Source organism: Elephas maximus, chromosome 1, assembly GCF_024166365.1.
Source record: "Elephas maximus indicus isolate mEleMax1 chromosome 1, mEleMax1 primary haplotype, whole genome shotgun sequence".
NCBI lineage: Eukaryota > Metazoa > Chordata > Mammalia > Proboscidea > Elephantidae > Elephas > Elephas maximus.
This window is the reverse complement of record NC_064819.1, coordinates 23,605,751-23,630,939: the sequence shown is the minus strand read 5'-3', so window position 1 is coordinate 23,630,939 and position 25,189 is coordinate 23,605,751. Positions and strand designations below refer to the sequence as shown.

At 40.6% G+C, this 25,189-nt stretch overlaps 1 protein-coding gene across 2 annotated transcripts in view; it reads left to right on the top strand.

Moving 5' to 3' along the window:
• The window catches only part of CCDC50 (coiled-coil domain containing 50), a 73,795-nt gene that overhangs the window by 41,076 nt on the left and 7,530 nt on the right, over window positions 1-25,189 (top strand). Inside the window, exons 4-10 of one of the 2 annotated variants that reach the window (XM_049880322.1) lie at window positions 2,165-2,255; window positions 10,479-10,596; window positions 15,090-15,608; window positions 21,267-21,382; window positions 22,479-22,523; window positions 22,631-22,735; window positions 24,660-24,739. In XM_049880322.1, the coding sequence (XP_049736279.1) occupies window positions 2,165-2,255; window positions 10,479-10,596; window positions 15,090-15,608; window positions 21,267-21,382; window positions 22,479-22,523; window positions 22,631-22,735; window positions 24,660-24,739 (1,074 nt within the window). The remainder of the gene's footprint in view (window positions 1-2,164; window positions 2,256-10,478; window positions 10,597-15,089; window positions 15,609-21,266; window positions 21,383-22,478; window positions 22,524-22,630; window positions 22,736-24,659; window positions 24,740-25,189) is intronic. The other variant, XM_049880330.1, reaches the window with a different exon arrangement.

Here is a 25,189-nt window from a genome sequence, read left to right as displayed (position 1 = left end):
GAGACAGAGTCCAGATGTACTGAGGCTCATGGCACAGGTGGAGCTTGAGTGAGAACCAGGGTTAGAGTGTTCCAGAGTTCTAAGTTATTGCCCTTTCCATTGCTCACAGTGCTGTCTTAGGAAGGCCAGTTCTGAGGCTGGAGCAGAAATGCCCATTTAAGGTCTAAGATCCTGAGTCAGAGTAATAATAGTCAATACTAGCAAGATAAATATAAACCAGAATTTTGAGATTGATGACTTATGTGTCCCAAATGAGAAAAGAGCAAAGTATTTTGGCTGTAACTTACATATATTTCTCTCTGGAACTTAAGAGTTATGGAATTGGCTGAAGTGAGCATGTTAGCAAGGAAGTTTTCCAGTTTCGCTCCTCTGGCAATATTGACAGGCGGACGTCACAGGAAGAAGGGAGTGCTGCAGATTTTAGCCGGCTAGACCTTTCACCCAGTCTTGATTCCTGGGGCTTCTGTCTGAAGTCAGGCTTGCTGGTTGCTGTTTACTCCTTTCTCACTTGGCTTTCTCATGATTCTGTATAGCTCGCTGGCTGAACCAGAGGTGGTCCTTCTTGTAAATATGGTTTAGAACCATTAAGCTTAGCTGAAACTTCACATCTTTGTTTTCTGTACCAGGAGATATATGTTCAGTGTCACTTGTGACCTTTAAGACTTCATGTAGATTTGCCTTCTGTGCTCTGCTTCTGTTTGCTTCCCTTATATTGTCACCTTGCATGTAGTTAGTCACTTATTCCTGTACAGATTTTTGTGTTAATTTGGCAGGTCCATGTAATATTGCTTCTTCCTACCCTCCAAACTCTTACAGCTGCAAAAGACTACCTACCATTAAACATGGGGTATACAATGAGGGTGGAGGCTCACCGAGTATTTTAAGTTCATTTGGCAGCGAGGGAATAAGAAGATGTATCTGTTAAGTAAATGAAATGCAGAAGTAGATGACAATTATTTTATTCCAGCATCTTTTTAGATAGTAGACTCTAAGGTTGTTTGTGTTCATCTTTGCTAGCTAACAGTTTTGTGTAAAAATGGGCTCTCTAGAACTACCTATCACATTCTAGAGTTTTAAATTGCCCCTTGACTTTTCTGGAAACCTGAAACCAAAAGACTTGAGCAATCGAGGGCAAACTTTGTAGCCATCTCTGAGAGAACTGAACTCTATTTTCTATGCAAAACATTGTTTTAAAGGTGCTATTTTAAAGGACATGTTTGTCACACCAAAACATATTGTGAGTTTCTGAGGGCATGATGAAAGTTTATTCCTTTTTGTATCCTCCTGGAGCTCTGGTGGCGCAGTGCTTACAAGCTAGGGCTGCTAACCGAGAGATCTACAGTTTGAATCCACCAGGTGCTCCTTGGAAGCCCTCTGGGCCAGTCCTACTCTGTCTTATAGGATTGCGATGAGTTGGAATCGACCTGACAGCAACGGGTTTTTTTTTTTTTTTGGATCCATAGCAGGTGTTGTTTGAATCTTTGTTGAATGCACAAATGCCAGAAGAAACTGTGGGAGCAGCAGTGTTACAGTGTTTGGTTTCCTTAGTGGACAGAGTGGTAAGAAAATTGGCATCCACCAGAGAAGCTTCTACTGTGGGAACAAAAGCTGGGGAATACAGTTTTTCTTTTCTTTCTTTTTGGGTATAATTTTTAAGTGTTCATGTTAAACCTTAAAAAATGCAGCTCATTAAGAATATTATAAAAATGATTTTAAAGCCACACACCTCTTGGTGACCACAGTATTACTGACATTCTGGTGAACTTGCTCCCCAACTTTTTCTCTGTACTTAATGTATATCTGACTGTTTGTTGACATGACCTCATAGTCCAGATCTCTTGCAGAATCTCCAGAAAACATGCCTTTCTTTCTGTAGAGTGGCCCCAGTGAAGTCGGGTGATAAGGAAGAGTAGGAAAATCATGGCGCTTTCCATTGTAGCGTCCGGGATTCCAATTCCAGCTCTGCCCCTGATTTTCTCTGTGATCTTGGGGAAATAGTTTAACTTCTCTGGGTCTCAGTTTTCTCATCTGTAAGATGTGACAATGTGAACTTCTTTAAAAAATATGTACTGGCTCACCGGGAATATTCAGTGGTGCTTATTATTTTTAGGAAGAATCATTCCTTATTTTCTTTACTTTTGTTATTTTCACCATTTTTTTTTAGTGAACAACAAGACTGTGAAATTGCTCAGGAAATCCAGGAGAAGCTGGCGATTGAGGCGGAGAGACGACGCATTCAGGAGAAGAAAGATGAGGTACAACTTAGTTAAAATGCTTTCACCGGTGAAGAAAGGGTGCTTAGCCCTAGAGCAAGTACTTTCTCTCCTCATGGGCTCCATGTGGGCTGCTGGGTGGGCTGCAGAACTCAGCGCATTTCAGGTGGGACAGTCTAAACAGTGCTCTCCGTGGATCCCTGTTTATTGCCTCTTGATCAGTTGTGTAAGTGGTGAAGTCTTAAGAGATGATAATAGGTAACTTGACATAAGTGTCTGTCTGCCCATGGCCATTCCTGGCAACTTTAGAGAGAGCTGACCTTGAGCATGGCTTGAACAGGAGTTGGGAATGGTCTTTGTGAGAGGCTGCCCATGGCTGTCTTCTTTTCTTAATAGTTCACTCTTCATGATATGCTAGCTCCAAGAACCAAGATGTTTCCTTCTGGATTGTTTTTTTTTAAGTGGCATTGTTTTCAAAGCTGGAAATGACTGAAATTAGCAATAGTGTTTACATTTTTAAGAAGACTTGAATTTGCAGTTAACTGTTGTATTTCCTTTTGTGCTATGTTTTTTGGCACTTCCTACAAACAGTTTCATTTCAGTTTGCGTTTATTTTGTTTGCATTCTTTCATACCTACTGTCCTGTTCTTGGAAGCCCTGGTGGCGTAGTGGTTAAGTGCTATGGCTGCTAACCAAGAGGTCAGCAGTACAAATCCACCAAGTACTCCTTGGAAACTCTTATGGGGCAGTTCTACTCTGTCCTATAGGGTCGGTATGAGTCAGAATTGACTGCGGCAGTGGATTTTTTTTTTGTTTGTTTGTCCTGTTCTTGGTCACTGTCTTTCTTTGCAATAGCGAGGAGAATGATCTGTAATTTTTAATAGTAGGGTGGTCATATGATTTATTATTTATATAGACACATTTTTGAGGCTTAAAGGGACACTATTAATAAGCCTGGTCAGGAGGAGCCCTGGTGACAAAGGGTTAAAAGCTCAGGCTGCTAACCAAAAGGTCAGCAGTTTGAATCCACCAGGCGCTCCTTGGAAACCCTATGGGGCAGTTCTGCTCTGTCTTTTAGATCCGCTTTGAGTCAGAATCAACTCAACAGGAGCAGGTTTGGTTGTTTTTGCTTTTGGTTTATTAATAACTGTATAAACTGGGGACTGTCCTGGGCAAACCAGCACACACAATCACCCTGCTAAATAGAGATGATTAGGGCCATCAGAGCCTGTATACCCTGCCGCTCCCACTGAACCCCCTTGTTCCCATAGGGCTTATTTTTTAATGCCAGATGAGTGTAAGACACCTGGTCTGAGTGTACTTAGTTATTTCTTCAAGAATCAAACAGTGGTTCTGTGATAATCAGCACTGAGTGTAAGAATTAGGAATTATACTTGATGCTTCCTGTTATCAACACAGGGGGCTCTTCTTACCACAGGAAGTGTTGCTTTTCTATAGTCAAGTCTGCTTTGAGGATGAAACTGGGAGCTAAAAGAAGGGATTGTATTTTGTAGACAGGAAAGCTTCTGTGTTAAAAACGTCAGAGTAATGAAGTTGGCATCTTCTAAATGCTGCATGTATCCTTTGATTCTTTTTGTCCCCCATTCAGGGAAAAACAGGATAGAAAGAGAAACCAAAATACTTTGTTTTAGGCCAGTATTATGCTTTCATGGAGAATTGAAATAAAAATCACAGTAAGTAATCTAGTGGTACTACTCTATAAAGTAAGCAGTGTTAGCGATTAACTCCATTTTTCTGATGAAGGAACTAAGTTGCGAAGAATTAAGTGACTGGTCCCAAGCTATAATAAGATGCCAGGGAAGTGTCAGTGACTGAATAGCACTCTAACGTAAAACGTGTGAACTTTGCAGTTAGGGGCACCTTGCTTTGAATCTCAGGTCCTTTAATTTTATTATAGGGTTTAACAAGATCCCAAATGAGATTAGTCATGAAACTTGTACATACCCTGGAGGGTTGTTGTGAGGTTTAAAAGAGATAATGTGTGTAGGTCCTCTGGTATATATTAAGTTAATTGTGCTTTCTTTCCAAGTGTTTTCCCCACCATTCTAACTGCCCCTTGAAACAACCCTAATCTCTTCTTTATAGACAGACACAAGCAAAATTAGAAAGGGAAAAAAATAAACAGGCCAAGTCGTTTCGTATATGGTATGATTTGAGGGATCTTTGAAGAGTTTGGAAACCCTGGTGGTGTAATGGTTAAGTGCTGTGGCTGCTAACCAAAAGGTCGGCAGTTGAAATCCACCAAGCACTCCTTGGAAACCCTGTGGGGCATTTCTACTCTGTCCTCTAGGGTTGCTAGGAGTTGGAATTGACTCAATGGTAACAAGTTTGGTTTTTTGATTTTTGCGAAGAGTTTACTTGCCTTATAGGCCTCCCGGAGCCTTGGTCTTGCAGTGGTTAAGAGCTCAGGCTGCCAACCAAAAAGTTGGCAGTTTGAATCCACCAGCCACTCCTTGGAAACCCTACGGGGGGGGGGGGGCAGTTCTACTGTGTCCTTTAGGGTCTTTGTGAGTCAGAATTGACTCGATGGCAGGGGGTACAGGCCTCCCACTAGCATGCTGTCCACTTCTGTTTGACCTACTGGCATGTTCTCCCTTCCCCTGTACACAGGAGAGGTTGAGTGAGAATTCCAGTTATGGAGACTTAGTGAGACTAACAAACCTTTAAAAACTCCTTCAGACGTGTTGCCTTCATTAGAAGATGGCTACTGTGCCAAAATAATCTTTATCGTAGAAAAATGTGACTCTCAGCCGACAAGTGCGTTATTATTAAACGAGCAAAATTTGCATTAATAAAGTTTGTTTTTGAAGGATGTGTTGTTTGTTTGCTAAGTGCTTATTTATTTATTTTTGTCCATTGGAAGACAGGGTGCCTCGTAGTCAGAGGAGTCTGAGACCAAGAAAGTAATGCTCATTTTCTTGCCAACTGTTGAAAAACATGGCCTGTAACTCTTGAACTGCCCTAATTCTGTTTTTGTTTTTGTTTTTTTCCTGTGTTCTCCTTCCCTTTGGTGTCTGCTCAGTTAATAAATTCTTATTCACTGTCAGGGCTGTGGAAGATTTCTCTCTGGGTTTTCACCCAAAGCTCGCTAAGAGATTTCTGGGGCACCTCTCCTCAGGGAGTTCAGGGCTGTTGTATACCGTTTGCCTCCCCCATCCAAAACAGCAGCACTGGGGTGCAGAGGCTGAGGCCTCTCTCCTCTGGCATGGAGATTTTTGTGAACAACATGCCTGAGAAGTAGTGAAGTTACACAGCTTTGTGTGGGTGAATTAGCATTTCTGACTTTCTTGTGGTATCATTTTATTGTGTTTTTTAACAGAGCACAGATGTAAGGAAAATAGCATTTCCATGCATGGAGACAGATGTGGCGAAGTTAAAAAAAAAAAAAAAAGAATAAAAATCTTTTTTTCTTTTTGTCTTTTACTACCATTGTAGCTTCTGTCTCTCCTCTCTTTCTTTGTGTCTCTGTCTCTTTGATTTTTTAAACTCTTGTATACAGTGCCTTGAACATATTAAAAAAAAACCCACTGCCGTCGAGTCGATTCCGACTTATAGCGACCCTATAGGACAGGGTAGAACTGCTCCATAGAGTTTCCAAGGAGCGCCTGGTGGGATTTGAACTGCTGACCTCTTGGTAAGCAGCCATAGCACTTAACCACTATGCCACCAGGATTTCCTCTTGAACGTATTAGTTGGATTTTTTGCTAGGCGCCCTGTTGAAGAGGCTTGTATTCGAGCTATATTGTAGAAGTTTGTAATTAGTAACTGTATAAATTCCACGGGGTTCCTTCTTTCAGTCACAGCATAAACATGTCTCAGTGCTATTTAATAAAGCCAAGGAATGTATGTTTAGCAGACTTAATTTAGTTATTCTCAGATAGAACTCTAATTTTGTATGTGTGTGTGCATGCATGAATCCCTTTAGATATACATGTATGTGTGAATTCAAGTCCAAGTATATGTGGATGTGGAAATATTTTTTGGAATTTTTTTTTTTTTCCTAATTAGGCATTAGTATGGCCAATATTAGTATGGTTATGAAAAGCTTGTGGCACTAGGCCAACAATTTGAAGCCATAATGAACTGTTCAAGGATAAACTTAGTAACTAGTTTACATTAAAAACTATGTAATATCAACTGTGATACTTTTTCATGCTATACAAGAATATATAAGTTGGTAGTATTTAGAGAATCAGCTCAAATAGCAATGTATCTTAGCTTATTTAAAAAATTCCCAGGTGTTTTGATACTTTAAAAATAAGTTTATACATATATAGCCAGAGAGGGGAGTGGGAGAGAGGCTTCTGGTTGAGAAAATTCTTTCTCTCTCTAATCCTAGTTATACTGATGTTTTTACATCCATAAAATGGTATCATCCTTTGTTCCTGCTCTTGGAGAGTAGTCCTTTAGGATTTTACCTGCCCTGAATTCCCTACTGAGATGTTAATTGGTGGTTCATAAAAGAAGCATGGCAATCTAATGGAATGGCTTTCCTTTCCGCCCCCCGCCCCTTCCCCCAATCATTTGACAATCACATTTTCAGATCTCCCTTGGGTTTGTTTTTATACCCAAGATACCCTCTTTTTAGGATAGAGGTAAAAAATTGAAGAGAGAAGTAGGCCTGGTATAAATCACATAAACAATAATAATACCATAAGGAACTCAACTACCCAACTCCGTGTTTCAGTAGTTTGTCAACTACTTAGGAAAGATATACTGGGCTCCCCGGAGTTCCACTGCACCCTGCCTGTCTCAAAATCCCTCTTAGAGGACTTATCTCTGTGTATCTTACATTATGCTAGTTGTTCTGCCTCTAACACTTGATAGATAAGAGCTTGGAGGATATTGACCTTAGAGGATATATACTCTCTTTGCACACTACCCAGAACCCAGTGCCGTCCACACTGGTACCAGCGTAATGCTTGCCCCTTTGAAAGAGGATCACTAAACACGTGTTTTCATTAAAATGGCTTTTCTCCAGCATTCTGGAGATCTTTACTTGTGCTCTCTTCTAATGTTCAGAGTTTCAGATGGTCCAGAGTTGGGTGAGCTTGGATAACAGAAAAGGGAGAAGTGAAATACAGTGATAATACCCTATTTCAATAAATGTAGTTACTAGGAATTGTTTTATATATAGTAGGGCTATTTCTGCATATTAGCCCCACAGTTTGTCTACCCGATTAATTTGGTTAATTAAAAAAATAATTGAAAATGACTTTAAAAGACCGTAAGAGTTCTTTTAGAGATTTCTCTTGCCCCAGGTTGTGTTTTGTAGAACACTAATTCTAGGTAAAGGAGCTGTGGTGGTGCAACAGTTAAGCAGTTTGAATGCACCAAGCAACGCTGCGGGAGAAAGACCTTGCGATCTGCTTCTGTAAAGATCACAGCCTAGAAAACCCTGTGGGGCAGATGTACTCTGTCACATGAGGTCGCTATGAGTTGAAAATTGACTCGAGGGCACCTAACAACAGCAACAATTCTATGTAAGGCTTGTTTTTTTCATGTGGCAGAAGAGACTTCTGTCATCAAAGAAATTTGGAAAATATTGGGTTAGAGGAAGACAATGTTTTTTTTTTCTTCCTTTTATCAAGGTTTTTAATATGTCAATGTACATTTCGAAGAGTTAGATATGATAAACACACTTTCCACTGACCGCTTTGTGTTTGGAGAATCTCTTGAGACCAGTGTTGTGGGGGACGCAGCAGCTTGGGAAATGCTGTTCTAGAGTAACCTCCAATCGGAAGGAAGTTGAGGAGTGTGCAAGTTGTTTTTGCCAAAGGTGACTAAGCTCGTTAGCCATATCCAAGCTTTGTGACTAGTAGTTGCCATCTTGAGCTTGATTCCGGGGAAATTATATTGAAATCACCTGAGTGAGCTCATTGCACAGTAACATGGAAAGAAGGGAGAGGTACGGACTTGGACTACACCCCAGCGGTAATCCAGCAGCAGTTTTCATTTGGATTTTCTACCGCTTCCCCTCTCTTTAAGCCTAGCAGACCCCTTCTCACCCAGACAGAAGTTTACTCAGAAATGAGCTGAGGGCTTAGAAGAGCTGGGAGGTTTGGATGCTGAGGTGCAGGACCCATTATGATGGTGATGATGATTCTACCGGATGAAAAATACTTGGTTTGACTGGCTAAAGCATTACAGAGAGGAGGTGTCCTTGTTTCCTCCTGGTTCCTCACCCTGGGAGTGTGGCTTGTTACTATGCATGTTCCTTAAAACCAAATTCAGTAGCAGGAGAGCAACTATCAGATTCCTGGATGGTAGTTTAATCATTTCTGCTGGCATTTGGACCTAGCCATCTTTCTTGTGTTTTTTTCCTTCAGCTATAGCAGGGGAAAATTTTTGTTTTCTATCAAGTAAACCACTTAGCAAAATGTAACATTGGGTGCTTAGTAAGCATGACAACTCAGGGAAGCATTTGAATTTTCTTTCTACCTCTGTAAGAAGCATAGAGATTTGGAAAACTTTACTATATGGATGATAGTTTGATGGGAACTGGTTATCGGTCTGTCCCTCATCTCTCTTCCTAATGGATTGATGTATCAGTTTGCATGACATCAAAGATAATGAAGCTGGCACAGGGCCTGGCACCTGGTATACACTCAGAGATTTCTTAAAATAATGCATAAGGACAGAAAAGACAGTGGAACCAGAAGAGCCCTTTAAGACTGAGTAGTTTAGTTCAAAGTCTTTGTTTATTGGTCTATTCTTTACTTGGACTTATTTAGAAAATTGGAAGAGAAAGCATAGGAATTCATGCTTCAAATTTGTATTATTAACATCTAAACAGCCCTTGCATCCTTTATTTATAAATATCAAAAAGTATCATTTTTACCATTTGCACTGGTTAATATTGTTGCTGTATTTGCATGAGCCATTAAGAATCTGGCCGCAGCCACGAACCTTCTCTCTGGAAACATGCATGTGAGCATAAAGGTGCCTGTACTGTATCATTGGGCTTTGGCCTCTGTAGAGATAATCTTCAGATTCAGAACACTGAATTGAACTTGTCTGTCTTTAGTTAAGAATCTTTAGTAATTCTTCACCCTCCAGGTAATAGATTCCAGACTTCGTAAGATTGTTTATAAGGAGCTCTTGTGACCCGGCCTCCAACAGTTTCCAGCCTCACCTTTTCCTCCAGCATATCACACCCTGTGTTCTGGTAAAACTCTTGGCCGTACCCTACGTTGATGCCTGTTAAGATGTCCATACCCGTGCTGATGTTGTTCTCTCTCCCCGTTTTGTTTACTGGAATTTAGTTCTTTGTTCAAAACCTAATACGGAATAATAATAATAAAAAAAAACCTAATACAGATGCAAAGCCTTTTACCCATTCCTTTAAGCAACAGTATTGCCTCTTCTGTACTCCCATGTTTTAACCCTCTTTGTGGCATTTATAAGTTAATTGTATGATAGTTACTTGTTTTTTACCTTTGTTTTCATGGGGAGTGTTAACCTTTTGGGGAGCAGAGTCAGCTTGTTACTCATCACTCTGTATTCACAGTGCCTTGCACATAAACAACCCATTGGCGTCGAGTCAGCTCCGACTCACAGGGACCCTGTAGGGCAGAGCAGAACTGCCCCATGAGGCTTCCAAGGAGCGGCTGGTAGATTCGAACTGCTGACCTCTTGGTTAGCAGCTGAGTTCTCCACCACTGTGTTACATAGTAACTGCTAAAAACTTGCCCCGGGGTGAAGCAGGCGGGGAGACAGGAGCCTGCTCTCTGATGTCAGTCTGCTGATGACTGTTTTCTCTTTTTCAGTTAAGACAATTATGTTCTAATGAAAAGCTAAATCAGCACCGCTGAAAGAACATTTTAAAAAAATGTTTAATTAAATTATAAATGTAATTTAGAAGTTGTTGTAGATTCCTGGGCCCTTCCCCCGCCAAACTTACTGAACTTGGAGATAGGGCCCACCCATACTATTCTGCAGGTGCCCAAGGTGATGACTGTGCATAACCGTATATAGGAAAGGCTAAGTTTGAATTTTCTCAGGTTTAGTTTGACTTAAATTTCAATTAAAAAAAGAAAGTCTTTTCACTCATTTGGATCATGTGCCACTCCTGCAGAGTGATCACCTGTGGTGTTTGGATAGCACGACCTTAATTCCAGAAAGTCTGGTGAGCCATGGCAGAGCCTGTAAGAGTGTGGCAGTGGACCCTTGACCTGTAGGGTCACAGTGTGGGGTTCGTTCATTCTCTCCTGATACTTATTTCCGTTCTCTCTGTATTTGTAGGACATAGCTCGCATTTTGCAAGAAAAAGAGTTACAGGAAGAAAAAAGGCGAAAGAAACACTTTCCAGAGCCCTCTGGACCCAGTGCTTATGGAGATAGTTACTATTATGAAGATAGAGGTAATAATGCCCACATCATAACCTACTTCATCCTTAGACTCAACTGCAAGACGCCCCATTTAAGTTTGTCCATACAGTGGCCTTATGTACCTGGTTTCTCCTGTCCACAGGCACTGGGTTCATTTAGATTGATGACTAAATTCTGTCTGAATCTAATGAATTCATCTGTTCCTTGGATGCATAGAGCCACTTTTTATGGCTGTTAAAACTTGAATATAGTTTTGTAACACATGGCATGCACTCTTGTGTGCCGTAGCCACTCCGAATGCTGTGTTACATTCTAAGCACATAGAGAGGGGTGTGCAAAATGGCGGATGGGACTTTGGGCTTGATTTTTCTCAGGGAAATCTGGGCAGTTCTGTTTGAAGCAGCAGAGTGTCATGAATAAAGAAGGTATACCATGCATCAGTTACTGGGTGACAAAGCTTTCTTCCATGCTTCTCTTTTTAATCTATGCCAAACAAAATGAAATTTAAGATGTCCTGTTCAGTCTTTGCTGTTGATGCTGTTTTGCTATTTGATTACAATGTAGAGTAATTTCTAACTGAGGAGAGCCGTCCTTTTAAAGCTTGGCTTCTCTAGTGCCTGCTTCTGCAGAGTGGTGACGGTGATGGCGTGGTGGCGGCAGGTGTGTTATTTGTGATTCTTTACCTTAAAAGTGTGTTGGGAAAGGAGTATTGTTCAGTCCTTTTCAAAGATCTCACAAAGGAAACACATTTCTCTAGTTACTAGTGTCAGTATTTACTGAAGAACAGACTTAGGATAAGTGAGTAAAACCTAAAGGCAACTTCTAGAGAGTTAAGTATTTTAAGGTCAAGATTCCAAAGCCCTTTACAGACCAATTATCAATCACTTCTCTATAATCTGACCCCCGGTGGCACAGTGGTTAAGAGCTTGGCTGCTAACCGAAAGGTCGGCAGTTGGAACGCACCAGCCACTCCTTGGAGACCCTCTGGGGCAATTCTGCTCTGTCCTGTAGGGTCACTATGAGTCGGAATCGACTCAGTGGCAGCAGGTTTGATTTGGATCTTCTCTATAATTCCATTATGAAAAGGTAAGTTAAGTGTCCCTCTCATGTGAGAAAAATGAAAGATGGTAGAATTATCATCGTTCTTGGCCGGTCATGTTGTACTAAATTTATCTCCAATCAGTAGAGCTCAGCTATATGACTGAGTTAGTAAGTGGGTTGACTCTCCTTTATTGCTTGATATGTTCTTCCTTCACAAGTAAGATGACCAGCTCTTTTGATAGCTGTCTTCCTTTTGCTGGTTTTTCCAGTGAAATCATGCATTACATTATGTAAAAAGATAAATTATTGCCATATTTTGCTGTACTCGAGACCAGAAGATAAAGAGTTACTCTTCAACCTCAGTTAAAGTATTAGAAATGTAGTTTGGTGTTTTTTGTTCATTTTTATTTTTAATTCTGCTTTGGAGGCATATTCACTGCAAATAAAGTAACTTTTAAACCTACTTTTAAAGCACTAGGATGGCAAGTAATTCCATATACTAAACTATTAATTTTAGCCTTCTGTATTAAAAACTATATTAATTTGTTGACTGGGACGCAAACCTTGTTATTTTGACCAGTGTACTGTCTACCTCATTCATTTTTCTAGGGCAGGGACTATGTTAAAAATTCAGTGGTTTTTCAAGGGCTCCTAACAGTTACAAAAAATCTTTCCAGTGTTCATTTTACTTACTTTTGTAAACTTGTAGAGCGTGGCATGTTTGCTTGGGAAGATTGGGGAACAGGAGGTGTAATGATCTCCCTAAGCGTGTACACGTGAGAACTCCTCTGGCCTCAGGTTTGTTGCTGTTGGGAGATTGTGTATCGCTAAACATGCAGTCCTCTTGTAGATGCTTTCGAGGGAGACGGGATTGAATTCCACAGAAACCACAGTACAGCTCAGCTCGTATTACAGAGCCATCCTTAGATTCCTTGCCGTGGTCCTTTCCCAACACATCTGGGATATTCTTTGATTGTGCTTCTCTGTCTTGATGTGTAATATGATTTTGCTTTACTTACGTAATGATGAACGAATTATCATTACAGAAATGGCCTTATTTTAAGCTTTTATTTCACTGAATCGTTCATAATTTAAACTTTAAAAAATGATCATACATAGATTTTCTACAAATTTGGAATGATCTAGACCATCTGTCAAATGTGTATCAACTGTGAGATTCTATGGCCATTCATTTGTGTGTCCATGTTTTTCTTTCAAAGCCACTTACCTGTATTGCAGATATATAGCTGTATATGTGTGTGTGTATGTATATATACATGTATATATATTTTTTAAGTCACGGTCTGTGGAGCCGTAAGACCTAGGTTCACATTTTATCCTGTCCTTAAGACAAGTGTAATTTTAAGACAGCTTTCTACTGTAATCTCTCTAAGCCTATTTTTCCATGTATAAAGTGGAGATTCTAGAGAGATATCCTTTACATAGATGTTGAGGAGATCAAATAATGCGATTTGGGTGAAAGAGAAACTATAAAATACTATTTTTTATACATATATTAATAGGGTGTATGTATATATTTTGTATATCTAAACAAAAAATAATTTCCTTTTGAAAGACAAACATGGAGGCACACATATAAAATATATTTTTTGGTTTTGAGGGGTGTTGATTATATTTGCCAAATAACTTGATCTCAGGAAACATGCGAGTCTCAATTCTCAACTAGAATGGGTAAGTTTTAGAGGATTCTAATAGATTCCCTCCACTCCAGTCCTATTTGTCTTTCACAGGTTTAGAAACACCCCATTAGGTGAACTAGGCAATAAAAGTTTTTTTCTAGTCAGCCCTGAAAATGTGGTGACAGCTCTTCTCTGATTTTTATAACACATTTCCTTAAAGTAAAACTACTCATATTGTTAATTGTTTAGAAGGAATAAAAAAAGAAAACACATAGTGTCACACATCCATGTTGAAAACAAACCCTTCTTGTTTCTTTCGGGTTTGGAGAAGAGCTGTGCTCACGTAGCTTTCTATGTGCTTGTTGGTATTAACTCTGTAAACCGTTGTTCCCTGGATGTGGCCACTCGTTTAAGTAACCCATCAATATCATATTTATTCACAGCAGTAGTTAGTTGATTCTTTCTCAGCTGTCAAGATACACTTCAAATAATAAAAAAAAAACCTTCAAATAATAGTTTGGCTAAAAGAGCAGGTACTTATCTCAGAGAGTAATTGTTCTCTTTCACTTTTGCTTTTATGTAAAACCATAAATTATAGTTTACAGACTATTTAGAAGAAAGATTTTAATTTACATCTTATCTTTCTGAAAAACTGCCCTTATGAAGAGCTCAGGAGGAAACAATTTGAGGTTTTGAGTGGAAGCTTTATGGCATCAGTGATGCAGTCAGCCCGTATCTCCCTCTTGCTCTATTTCTTTATCAGATTAAAAATAAAGAAAATCCAGAAAACTAAGAAATTGTTTAGACCTCTATCTTCTCTACATCTGGTGGTTGTTTCAAATACAAAATGTGGTTCTAGTCTTAAAAAATACGAAAATAAATATACTCTTGCAAAGTGCATATTGTTTTGCTTCCTTTGTTCTCACGGTAGGCATGTGTCTAAAGGAGACCTGACAAAAGCACCCATCTATGTGCTGTATTTGAAGTTTCTTTTAAACTTGAGAACTTGTATACTTCTCATATAATACAGCCTGCCTTTTATATAAAGTATTCAATATCATAAAGTTTTTTGAACTGTATTTAGTAAATGACCCCATCTCCCCCTTTTTTCCCCAATATGTCGTCCCTTTATAATTTTTCTTCTGCCAAGTTGCAATTAAGATTAGGAGCAGAATTACCTAAAGATCGTAGGATCATTTGCCTCTTTAAAATCTTCCTCCACTTCATCCCATTCCATATTGAACTGTAATACAGGGCTATCTATTCTTTGAAGTAAGTGGCAGTGTTTGCTTTGGCCACCTAGTGGGGAGGATAGAAGACCCTGTGGGTTATTTTTCTGAACTAAACAGAAATTAGCAACATTCTGAAAAGTATAATAAAGCTTTATCGTCACTTCCAGTAAGAATACTTGGAAAGCTTGTGACTGAAATCATAAAGCTTAATTTTCTTTCATTTGACAAGGCTCCTTCAACCCCCAGTTTCCCCCCTTTACCATTTCTAAATTGGTTTTATAGGTAGAATTGAACATTCGGTGGCTATCATTATTGTTACTGGCAAATATTAAAATACTCTGTAACTCTACCTAATCATGGTCATTTCAGATTTACGCTCTTTCACTTAATTTTATTTTGATTTTTTATCTTTTTGGCTTTGCACCCAGATTCCTTCACATGTGCATGGACCATTCCAGTGAATGCCCATCCCCTCTTCTGTTCGTTAACTTAAAAAGCAGTTTTCTCTGTTTTCAAATATATTAAACATGGGCCCTGTCTCTCCCCTCTCTAGTGAGGTCATACTCATTTAACCTGCGTTTCTATTTTTTACATCCCTCCATCTCCACTCAGACCAGCCAAGGTCAAGGAGGGCCAGGGAATTGGGTTCTGAATTCTCAAGGCCTCGTAGACTCAAAAATGATGGAAAGCCTGTGAAGCGGAGGAAGGAGAAACCAAAAGCTCCGCTGGATAACTCGGAAGACCTGGAAGAGCATTGGTCACCAGAGCGATCCTCTCACTGGGGCAAAGTGAGGGACAACCCCCAGATCAACAGTGAGCACCATGAAAGGAAGCAGTGTGGTCGTGAGAGACTCCCGAAACCTCCCCTTCCCAAGATCGGTGGAGAGGTGTTTCTGAGCACTGGATCTGATGACTGGGAGGCTGACAGTAGCCATCGAACTCCGAGCTGGAGGAAACAGTCCCGACACCAGGAGGGACTTTCACCAAAGTCCCCACGGAAAGCCGGGCTTCACTGCAAGGAAGTTGTATATGGGAGGGACCATGGGCAGGGTGAGCACAGAGAAAGGAGACACAGGCCAAGGACTCCTCCCTTTTCAGAGAGTGAGGAGCAGCTCCACCTCAGTGACACAGGTAATGAAGGACAGTCTCATTGGAAGCCCTCGTAGAGACCAACGTGTTTAATGAGCATCTTAGGCAACCTGTTGTTCTTTTGTTTATGTTCATGGCTTTGAAATAAATCCTGGAGCCAGATGTTACAAAAGGTATTAACCTCAGGTCTGTAGGAGGAAGGAAAACTTTTGTGTCTTTTCCCTTCTGCCTTCTGAGAGAATACACTGACTCCTTGAAAGGGTTTTCTAACCCCGGGGAGTGCAGTGAAGGTGCCGGTTCTTCATTGTGAAGACCGTGCATCAGAGATTCTGATACCAAATCAAAACACTTGAATTTCTGGTTTTACTTCAGTGAACCCAGAACATCCCGTAGTGTTTGCCTAACTAGAAGGCCAAGCAGGGCTGGAAATACTAGATTTACTTGGCCTCATTTTTCCCATCTGTAAAAGCACGGGTTTGGGGGGGGGGCGGGGCTTAGATAGCCAGTCCTTAAAGATAGCTTGTCTTAAATTGTGGGCGTCAGCCTGTTTTCATCAAAGCCAGCTCGGGTCTTACCCGTATTGAGTGAATTCTCGCCTCTGGAGTGGGGCCTGGATACCTGGGCATGTTTCAGATCTGGGGGTGATTCCTAGGTTCTTTAAAGTCTGGAGTTGCCTTAAGTTAATTTTCATGCTCTTTCTCCAACCTGAACTCTACAGTTGGTGCTCTGAAGCGCCAGTACCAGGTAAGTTCTTGGTACCTAGAGAGGAATGAGGCGAATATTAGAGTTAAGCCTCAAATGCCTGGCATCTCAGAGATTTAATTCTGAAGTCTATCGTGGACACACTAATGGCGCTCTCTCTTGTCTGACAACTACTATAGTGATGTTTTCTGTGGAGTGATGGTGGCGTAGTGTGGTTAAGAGCTCACCTGCTAACCAAAAAGTCAGCAGTTGGAATGCACAAGCTTCTCCTTGGAAACCCTACGGGGCAGTTCTGTTCTGTCCTATAGGGTTGCTATGAGTCAGAATCGACTCGACGATAACTGTTTTTTGTTTTTAATTGTACTAGAAGTCATAGTACAGACTGTGTAGTATTTTAATCAGACCATCCTTCATCTTGTTATAGTTCCATTTTATTCCTGTTGAGATTTTATAGAGGTGGAAGGATTCCTGCTAAAGGAGGACCAAGAAAAAAAGTAGAAGGATTACTGCTAAAAGAGGACCAAGAGGCACGTTGTTATTTTCTTCCTCACCTTTGCCCAAACTGCTTCTGATCTGGAAACTGGTTTCTAGTTTACAGATTCCGGTTGAATTCACTTCGTTCTTTCTCACTTTTTCTCTTATTAAAGGACTTGGTTATAAAGAAAATGAAAATTCAGCGGAAGAAGCCATATCGAGTATCTACTGTAAATATTCTTGCTTCAGGCTTTATGCCTGGATCTGAACCTCAGAGGGTTAATAGTCAAGCCAAACCGACTGCTTTGTAAACAAACAATTGCAAATCAGATACGCTGTTAGTGAGACCTGAACAGAGAGCTATGGAGAATAGAGAAGGGAGTGATAAAATGTGTCTGGAGTGGACTTCCTGAGGAGGTTACACTAGATGCAGGTTTAGAAGGACAAGCTGGAGTTCCATAAGTGTGGGGAAGTGGGGACGGAGTGGTGATCACCTTGAACTCTGCTTTTTATCCTGTGGATCTGAACTTACAAGTGTGCTCTGAGGACTGGCTGACCTTTATGGCTCTAGAAGCTTGAAAGTCACACGGATTCACAGGCCCTAGATTAGGGTCACAGGCAAGTACTTTGTCTCTCGTATTTCGCCAGTAGGAGGGCTATGTAGGTAAAACGGCTACATCGTAAATTGCTTAGTGCCTGTCATTTTACACTCAGCTGGCTTTGCAAATTTCACTTCCCCATATACTGTAGGCATTTGATTTTAAGAGAAGTAAGTTGAATTATAATTCCTGGGTATCAGTATCAATTCTTGCTATTGTGAAAGCACAGTTCTTAAAGTTGCTTATCACAGGCCAACCTTCTGTTTAACTCAGTGATGAAGAAACTAGCAGGACGACGAAGACCTGGTTCCAAGCAAGAGTATTTGTGGAACAGGCTTTGTAGAGTCAGTTGAAAGAGGAATGCAAAACAAAATTCCTAGATTAAATACAAGATTGGTTAACTTTCTACATGGCATCAAAACTACCGCCTTTGAGGGTACTTCTCTGTTGGGCTATAAAATCATAGCAGCTTAATATTTTCTGCAGGTCAACTTCTAACCTCTCAGGGTCATAAAAAACTTGCATTTTTCAGCTGTGAATTGTTAGTAAATATACTGTGATATTTCCCAAGAACGTCAGATTGGCTTATTACAAAATGCTCTTGCATGATATCAAAGAATCTGTCAGTCATTATTTTACATTTTGCCTTTTTCCAAGCTTAGGGTAAATATTTCTTGAATGCCAGTATTTTTTAAAAATTTATCTTATTCTGTTAGAAAGTATTTACGGGGGAAAGCTTCATTTGTGTTCATTAGAGAGGTTCTTGTGTTCTCAAACCGAGAATGATGAAGCAGCGGCAGACAAGAAAGATTTAGAATAGGAAATGAATGTGGAACTGTTGAAAATACGGCTCACCTGATTGTTTGAAAACCAATTTCCAGATTTTGTTCAGGCTACCAAGAGGGCAGCCATTCTGTTGACTTCCTTCGGTTAACTTCTTTTTTTTTAAGCATCTTCTGTTTTCTTTAATGACAGCCTTACATTGCTATCTGCAGTTTCTTCTTAAATATTTATAAAAGCTCCTGTCACTTCTGCTACAGAGAAAACTATAATGAGTGGGGAGTCTTACCAGTTTTAGAAGTCCAGTATCCCAGGCTATGGTGATTTTCTTTGATAGAATTTAAGACAGAATATTTTCTCAGATAATTCTGAGGCATAGAGTAGGAGGCCTAATAGTGGAGAAAGTTGGTGTCTTAAAATCTAAGCACATTTCACTCTATATACTGGATAACAAAATGGAAGGAGCTACACGCAAGTGTGGTCTCTGCCGTCGTCATCCTCAGCTAATCTCTGGGCAAATCACTGCAGCGTGATTTTGCTGTAGATAGGACTGTGGTCCAGCAGCCTAAGATACCCACTCGGCTCAGCTAACACTGATTTCTTAATTTCATTTATTTTCCCTGAAATCTTCCTTTCTAGTGCTGACCAAGCTAATCATAACTCAGGAAGGCTTATATTCCATTAAACTGTGGTCCACTCTTGGGAGTTCACCGCTGTTGTCAGGATTTCCCCAGACCGCTCAGGAATCTGCGTTGAAACTAGCTCAGCCCAGCATAAACTTCAGTAGCTTTCGAGGTGATTTGAAGTCAGTTCTGTGTTCTGGGCAGTCAGAATATCTGCTTATCTGCATATAGACCTGAAGATAAGCAGGCCGGGTTTAAAACCCTTTTTTGTGGGAAAGACACATGTAAGAGTCTGTGGCTTTTGGATTTGCCATAAAGCTAGGTTGGAAGCTCTGCAAAAATAGGTTTCACAAAACATAACTTGAACTGTCTTTGCCCATTGTTCATTTGTATTTCCCTTTTCTTTCTTCTTTTTTGTTTGTTTTTTTACTAGTGAGTGAACCAAACATGGCAAAGCATCTAGATACAAATATTTTAACCTTGATGGATAAAAATAATACACTAAACTAGTGATTCCAGCCCTAAACCTCCGAATAAGAATCAGCTGGAAAGACTTTAAACAAACAAAACAAAAACTACCAAAGACTGGGGCTTACCCAGGCTCCTTAAATTAAAATTTCTCAGAGTTGGGTCAAATATTTTTATATTTATTTAAAGCACCCCAAGCGATTCTAATATGTAGGCATGGTTAAAAACCACTAGCCTGAAAAACTAGCCAGTAACGAATAGATTTTCTTTGTCCCCTCGGTAATCCATTTACTGAAAGGCACTGCCCTAGATGGCTAATTCTTGTTCACAGCATTGAAAATGTTTATTGTTTCTAGATACACAGTAATACATTCACACTGAAAAATAATTGCACTTTATTAAAGGGTACAAAGAGGGAAATACATTCCACAATTTTGAAATAACCATTAGCATTTCCCACTTAAAAGTACTAAAAGGAATATATGCTGCTTATAAATTTTCAAATTAAAAAGCCTGAATTTCCCACCAATTCTCGGTGCTCCCTCTCCACGGAGGAACAGAAGTATAAGGTCATTGTTTCTTTGCTATTTTCCTTATGTTATTAAAAAAAAAAAAAAACCCACCCATTGCCGTCGAGTTGTTTCTGACTCATGGTGACCCTGTAGGACAGATTATAATTGCCCCATTTGGAAACCCTGGTGGCATAGTGGTTAAAGTGCTACGGCTGCTAACCAAATGGTCAGCAGTTTGAATCCGCCGGGCAATCCTTGGAAACTCTATGGGACAGTTCTACTCTATCCTATAGGGCTGCTATGAGTCGGAATCAACTCAACAGCACTGCGTTTTTTTTTTTTTAAATACGGTTTCCAAGGAGCAGCTGTTGGATTTGAACTGCTAATCTTTTGGTTAGCGGTGAAACTCAACCCAGGACCCCCTAAAATTTAGCAAGGACATGAAACTGATCAAAGCTATATGAGGAAAGATCTAAAGGAAGTGAATTTGTTTGCCCTTAGAGCAGAAGCCGGGGCAGGGTCACTGGCTGGCTAACAGGGACTCGTGTGGGCTCTGCTGGCTAAGGTATTTCAGTCAGATCTGTCTTTCACTTCCTCCTTCCCTTCCTTCCTCTTTCCTCCCATTCTTCCTTATTAATACTGTCCTTTTTTGAGCAAAAAGGTATTAGTTCAGATTGAAAAGAGAGTCTGTTTAGAATGAAAGAAAGAAACCTCCCTATACCCTTTGCATTTACCTACAAATGGAATGACCTGCTGAAGGTACTTAAGATGGTTGACTTAGATTTGAAATATTCATTACAGTACAAATTTGTATCTTCAGTGCACATTTAGAAATACGGTAATCTATTAGCTCTTACTAGACCGTTCCTCTGTGTTTGAAGCACATTTCTTCACCTGTGTCGGGGTCCCATACCTCACAGGGTGGTGCTGCTTCTGTTCCCCTGAAGTGAGGTGGGTAAGACTGAATTGAATAGAAGGGAAGAAGCCTCTCATTGCCTCAAGACTTAACAGCTGAGCTGCTTTAAAACTCAGACTTCGTAGCTTTTCTTGAAGTTCTTTCTACTTCAGTGACTGATCGAGCCCTAGTGGCACAGTGGTTAAGAGCTTGGCCGCTAACGAAAAGGTTGGCAGTTCAAATCCACCAGCCACTCCTTGGAAGCCCCATGGGACAGTCCTGCTCTCTCCTAAAGGGTTGCTATGAGTCAGAATCAACTCAACGGCAGCAGTTTTTTTTGTTTCTTATTTTGCGAAGGCATCTCTTGCAGGTCCTTGCGTGACTTTTGCCTTTGAAGAAGCTGTGTGAGAGGGGAATTTTCACCAGGCAGGTTTGGGTAACTTTACGTAAAGGCATGGATTATCTGCATTGCCATCTTTGTGACTGGGGCAGAGAAATATTTCAAGTGCACCCCACACTGAAATCATAATTCTGAAGTGGAGGAAGTATTGCCAGTGTTAGACACTAAAGAAAAATCTATTTATCTCAAATTTTGCAGCTTCCCAGAAAACCACCTCAGTTGCCTCATTACATTGAGTTTTTTCCAGGAATGAAACCAAGAGGGGTGAGAGAAGCCCTCTCCACTCCATCGCGAGTGACCCACAGGGATCAGGAGTGGTATGATGCTGAAATCGCCAGAAAACTGCAAGAAGAAGAACTTTTGGTGAGCACGTTTTCAGACAAAAGTTCAAGTGAATCAGTAGGTTTTTTAATGCATTGAATCAACCTTGAGACTATAGGCATTATGGACGCTATTAGTTGAGAAACTGAGGTGTTTTTTTTTCTTCTTCTTCTTTTTTTTTTAACTTTGTTGTAGAGAATATACACAGCCAAACATACACCAGTTCAGCAGTTTCTACGTGTACAGTGTAATGATACTGATTATGTTCTTCGAGTTGTGCAACCATTCTCACCCTCTTTTCTGAGTTGTTCCCTCCTCATTAACGTAAACTCACCGCCCCCTCTGGTTCCTGTCTAGTCTTTTGAGTAGCTGTTGTTCAGTTTGATCCCATATAGATAGTACTTAAAAGAGCGTAATACTCAAGGCAGACCTTTTTTGCTAGTTAAGCTAAACTATTAGCTGGTTTTAAGAAGACTTCAGGGGATATTTTTGGTTTAAGGTTTAAAGATTATCTCCGGGCAGCAGTTAAAGGATTCGTCTACCCTCCATGGCTCCAGAAAGTCTGGAGTCCATGAGAATTTGAAATTCTTTTCTGTATTTTCCTCCTTTTGATCCGGACTCTTCTGTGGTATTCTTGATCAAAATGTTCAGTAATGGTAGCCGGGCATCAACCATCCAGTTCTTCTGGTCTCATGGCAAGATGGGTGGAAAAATCAAGACAAAGGGAGTAGAGAGAGTGTTCAGTTTTACTTCCTGAAGAAGAATTAGCAACAAAACTGTAGTTCTCTATCCACTATTTATTCCAGTACTCTGAGAACCTGCAGTAGAGTTTGGTAAAAATGGACCCTGCTGTGGCTGGTGAAAGCACATCAGATTCAGGGTTGAGAGCTGTGGGTGCTAACCAAAGGGCCAGCAGTTCGAATCCACCAGCTGCTCCTTGGAAAACATAAGAGGCAGTTCTACTCTGTCCTGTAGGGTCGCTATGAGTCAGAATCAGTTTGATAGCAGTGGGTTTGGTTTTGGTTTTTTGGAGTCAAAGCTAGTTTCAAGTACCAGTTTATTTTTATATTGGACTTTTTTTTTTTTTTAAATATGGATTCCACTTAAATTTCTCTTGGTTGCCTTTTCTCTGCCCTAGGCTACCCAGGTGGACATGAGAGCAGCTCAGGTGGCCCAGGATGGGGTGAGTTCATGTTCCGCTCAGGCGTTTAACCAGCATTCTTGGTAAATACCTCGGTAATTTTCTTGCCACAACTCTGTGATTAATGCTGTTGACTGGATGTCGTTCAGGAAATTGCTCGACTGCTGATGGCTGAAGAGAAGAAAGCTTACAAAAAAGCCAAGGAACGGGAAAAATCATCTTTGGACAAAAGGAAGCATGACACCGAGTGGAAGGTAGGGGGCGTATGTGCATTGTTTTTTCCTTTCACTTAGAAATAAAACCAGAAATGAAACGGAGACCCTGCTTTTAGGGTAAGTTCAGCACGTGCAAATGTATGTAGGCTGTAAAAATAGCTGTAATGCATATGCAAAGCCTGACTTCTATAACGGTTTCATTATGAAAAGTAATACTGAAGTCTTACACCTATAAAAGAAATTACTGCTGAGATCGAAAAAGTCATTCCATTAATTTTAAGACCAACTGAGATACCGAGCCTCTGGTTGTGAGCTGCTTCAGCTTGGCTATACTTACAGTCCAGGCAAATGTAGTATTTTCACATGCCTTCAAATTGCCGGTGGCCTTGTCTCCCTCTTTCTACATTCACTCTGTGTTTACGATGTAACCCACACACCCGCACACCCATTGCTGTCGAGTCGATTCTGCCTCATAATGACCCTATAGGACAGAGTAGAACTGCCCCATAGGGTTTCCAAGGAGCACCTGGTAGATTTGAACTGCTGACCTTTTGGTTAGCCGCCGTAGCTCTTAACCACTACGCCACTAGGGTTTCCATACCACCTGTTTCTTTTTCCTCTGATATAACTTGCTTCATGGTAGACTGACAGATACACTTATCACCAACCATCATGGCTTACATGAGAGTGCAAGAGCTATCTAGCATGAGCTTTGATTGCTATCTTCCCCTCCTTTATCAGAAATAGTTGACAAAACAGGCAATGACTGCAATTCATTCTGCTGTAATCTGATTTTGTTTGTGGGGGTTGCAAGTTCAGCTTCACAGACTACTCATCAGTTACTGTGTGCAAGGTACCACTGTAGACTCGAGAAAGACAAAGGTATGTTCTCCTGATGATAGTGTATAATGGACGGAGGAAGACAAGCTGTCTTCAGGGTCAGACAGCTAACAAATACAAGGTCACTCTGGGTGAGCACTGTGGAAGAAGAGCAGAGGAGGAGGAGGGAGAGAAGTCTTACACTAAAGCTTTTTTAGGGAAGAAGTTTGCACTAGGCCCAGAAGGATGCAGCCAGGCGTGTATTCATGATACAGTTGATGTTTAGAACTGTTCCCTCCCTCGGATAATATTCTTCCCTCGGGTTTCTGGCCCTATCTCATGGTCTCTTGCAGTGGTAGTGAGAAAAAAGAAGACACAAACTATGATGATAGTATTTCTGTACTATTTCCTATTGTTTAATTCCACAGTTGTCAGTCTCCAAACTAATTAAAGTATTATTTTGCTGTTAATTATGTGTATTTAGCCACTTATCCTTTACCCTCTTAGAAATTCAGGATTTTTCTGGACATATTTTAGTACAATTCTCAAGTGCTTCCACTACCTAAATTTATTGCCCAGGAGTCACTCATGTCCTTATCAGATTCTACTAGAAAAGGTTAGGCATTATAAAGATGACAAATCAGGAAGGTTAGAGTGGTAAGGCCATGCTTCTGGCAAATATCAGGACTTCTGCGTTTTCCAGATTCTAGAACTGGTATTGGTAGTCATCTTCTGCTGGAACAGTTGACTTGAGCCTCAGTTTCCCAGCTTGAGGATCATCACGCCTAAGTCAGGTGTTGAGAAATAAGTTGGAGAGCACAGAGCTAGACTTCATAGTTTGTGGAATCCACCAATTCTTGTCATCTCCCATGCAGCTGTACTGTTAATAATGGGGAGCCACGCACACCCGCACAGCTTCCTTCTCTGGCTGCACTGACAGGCTCTAGCGTGCCTTGGGGGCTGTGTTTTTTACTCTGAGTAGTGGTATTTAAAAATATCTTATATTGCTTCACTGGATGTAAGGTACCTGAAATTACTAAAGGAGAATTTGACATGATTTATGTATTTTCTAAATCTAATCTTACTCTTTGTATGTTTGCTGTTTCAATATGCGTGTGTTTTTATTTGTTGTTTCTGTCCATAGCCCAAAACAGCAAAATCAGCACACCCAAAGTCAAAAGAGAGCAATGAACCCCACCGTTCTAAGAATGACAGGTCCGCACGGTAAGCTGACACCTGGAAAGGAGAGTGAGGAACTTGACTCTGGGATGAGTTGAGATTCTGTTGCCTGAGGAGAGTGTTCATTTTCTGAAGAGGAGATACAGAATCCTGCAATTGTGAGGTGGTATCAAGTCTGGAAAGTTTATTCTGAAACGTTTCCAGCCTTAAATTAGGTGCACAAGTCAAATCAGGACGGTGTGGGGGATTTTACAGAAGCTGGATTTAATAGGGAAGGGTGTGCTTTTTGTTAGGAGGAATCTTTGCCTCTGGGTTCATTGAATTGATGCTCTCAGCTAAGAAGGGATGAAATGAACCATTTTCCTAAGTAAAATGTTAAGTTTTACTTAAATTTCTCCTGGGTTTCATGGTCAAACTTGTGTGTGTCTGGCTTCATGCATGCTCAGGTTCGTTTTGGTCCGAGTCTCAGTGTCTTGGGCAAATACTCCCTTGAGT